Below are 2,462 nucleotides of genomic sequence, written 5' to 3' on the forward strand. Positions count from 1 at the left end.
GCTAAGAAGAGGAAAGGGAAAGCTTGAAGGCAAAGGAGAGTAGAGAGAGAATGTGAGAGTTCTATAGCTTTGAGAACTCAAGGATGATTTACAAATGAGGAGGGGTAAGGTATTTATAGACCTCCCCTTGGATCTAGAATGTTCCCACCTCCTTAATGGACGGTGGAGATTAAATCTATCCTACGGTTACAATTGATTCTCTAGAATTCTCTTAACAAATATCTAGATATTTTAATGGAAGAATCTAGAGACAATATTAAAATATTGAGGCTAGAGTTGTGTAGGCTTCTCTAGAATGTTCTTGCACTCTCTAGCACTCTTAAGGTTAGCTGGGAGCCTTCTGGAGGGTTCTGGAGCATTTCGGACCTCTTTAACCTTGTGGAAAATGACGAAACGTGACAATACGCTGGTTTCTTGGGAGGTGTTCATATCATGTCAAAATATTCTTCTCCCTTGTTTGCTTTTCAGCAAAACTTAGACGGCAATCTTCCAATCCACCTTGACTGCGAAAAGGGCCATGTTCAAGTGGTAAAAGAGCTGCTTGAAATTCGGTGGTCTGATGCTGGATTTTGCCTGAATAATGAAGGACAAAACATTCTTCACGTTGCAGCAATCAAGGGACACACAAATGTGATAAAATACTTACTGGAAAATCCTAAGATTCATCCTCACGCTGTCAATCAGAGAGACTTGTATGGAGATACCCCGCGGCACCTGGCTTCAAAAAACCTACATCTTTGGACTCTGCTACTTCTTCCACAAGACAAAAAGATCAATGCGAACCTGGTCAATAATGAAGGTTTAACATCTCGAGATGTTGTTCGGATGCGATGTAAAACTCCAATGACACGTCAAAAGGTATGATTAATAGGTATCTATGCTCAGCTGTGTCTTTTGAAGATTTGAAAAGGTTTTGATTCTATTACTTGTTTTATAGAAGAATGTAAGGTTTTTTTTGCTTCCTGAAAGGAAAGGAAATGGAATGAATTGGAGAAAAATAAAATAAGTAACATGCGAAAAAGAGATAAGCCAATCATATTTATGATAAGAGAAGGATAATTTAATTAATGAGATTGAAAATTATAATTTTCATGAGGTTTCTAAAAGGTGTTGTAGTTTCTACATTAGTAATATATGGTGGTGGGCTTTATCATATTTACTATGAAACAGAGGGTAATTTAGTTCATTTAATTTTTATTTCATTTCTTTTATTTATTTCATTCACATCCTTTTTAGCCGCTAAACAGCTCCATAGTATGTAATGCATGCTTGTTTGATTCAATTATGATGCAGTTCCTAGCAGATGTAATTTTAAGAAGAGCTGGGATGCTTCTCAAGAAAAACATGCTCGGTGTACCCCGGGAACTATCAGGCAATGAAGATTGGAAAGTGAAAGACGCAGACGCAACACTCATCCTTGTGGCCGTACTGATAGCTACAGTAACATTTGCAGCTGGTTTCACAGTACCAGGTGGGTTTTACTCTTCTGATGACCCAATCACAAAACAAAGAGGCTTGGCACTTTTAACTCACCAAACACTATTCAAGGTATTCACGGTTTTGAACACAATAGCCATGTACAGCTCCACCATTGGTTCTACTATACTTCTTTGGGTCCCGCTGGGTGATCTTCGTTTTGCAGAAAGAGCGTACGGACTTGCTAAGATTTTGGTTTATGTTGCTCTTATAACCATGCCTGTGGCATTCGTAGCTGCTACACGTCTGGTTATCAGCAATAACACGTTGCTTGCAGATGTCATCAGTGTCATTGGATTCATCTCCATTTTCTTCATCATATTTGTTCGCATCTTAGGAAGGTTTCCTCTTGGAAGTCGTCCTCCCATTTTTCGTCAACTTGGAGATTTCTTTATATGGATTATTCTTATTTTATTTTATGGAAGCAATGACATTTTTGTTGAAGAAGATGGTGAAATTGATCGAGAGTCTCAAGATGATGAAGCCAACCAAATCAATCTAGTCCGTAAATATTATTCCCCACTTTCTCGTTTTGTTGCTTTCCATCTTCCTCGCTCCGGCTTGCCTCTATCTGCTTTGCGCGCGTAGGAGCCTCTGATGAAGGGTGAGTTACTGGTTTAATTTGTTACTTTCGTCACTGTTTTGTTACTGGAACTACAATTAAGCTTGCAAAGCCAAATGAAGTCTCTTTTACCATTTTAAATTATCTTTATCTTCAAGGTGGCCTAAATATTAAAATTTAAATCAAATATTATAAAAACTAGTTGTGGCTAAAGTATACATTTCATTCTTTAAATTTATATAAAGTTTCATTTTAATTCCTTAATTTTATAAAGTGTCTTTTCAATCCTTCAACCCTAACATCATTAATTTCATTACAAAATAATTTATAAATTAAAATTTAAAATATTGACAAAATATTTTCAAAAATTGACATATTAAGTTTAATTTTATTCAAAATAGTAATGATTGTCATGAAAAGTAAT

General features: G+C 36.2%; 1 protein-coding gene across 1 annotated transcript; it reads left to right on the plus strand.

Annotated features, from left to right (window-relative positions):
- The first annotated feature begins 432 nt into the window (after positions 1-432).
- Positions 433-2,064, plus strand: LOC129289150 (protein ACCELERATED CELL DEATH 6-like). Its single transcript, XM_054925958.1, has 2 exons — positions 433-858; positions 1,294-2,064. Exons 1-2 carry the CDS (start codon positions 433-435, stop codon positions 2,062-2,064), a joined length of 1,197 nt encoding a protein of 398 aa, XP_054781933.1.
- The last annotated feature ends 398 nt before the right edge of the window (positions 2,065-2,462 follow it).

This window comes from Prosopis cineraria, unplaced genomic scaffold (genome assembly GCF_029017545.1).
Source record: "Prosopis cineraria cultivar Desert tree isolate PC_DT_omini unplaced genomic scaffold, ASM2901754v1 PC12, whole genome shotgun sequence".
Classification (NCBI taxonomy): domain Eukaryota; kingdom Viridiplantae; phylum Streptophyta; class Magnoliopsida; order Fabales; family Fabaceae; genus Prosopis; species Prosopis cineraria.

Coding starts and splice junctions, on each gene's coding strand:
- LOC129289150 (XM_054925958.1), top strand. CDS start 433: ATGTCAAAATATTCTTCTCCCTTGTTTGCTTTTCAGCAAAACTTAGAC. Junction 859..1,293: donor CTCCAATGACACGTCAAAAG/GTATGATTAATA, acceptor ATTATGATGCAG/TTCCTAGCAGATGTAATTTT.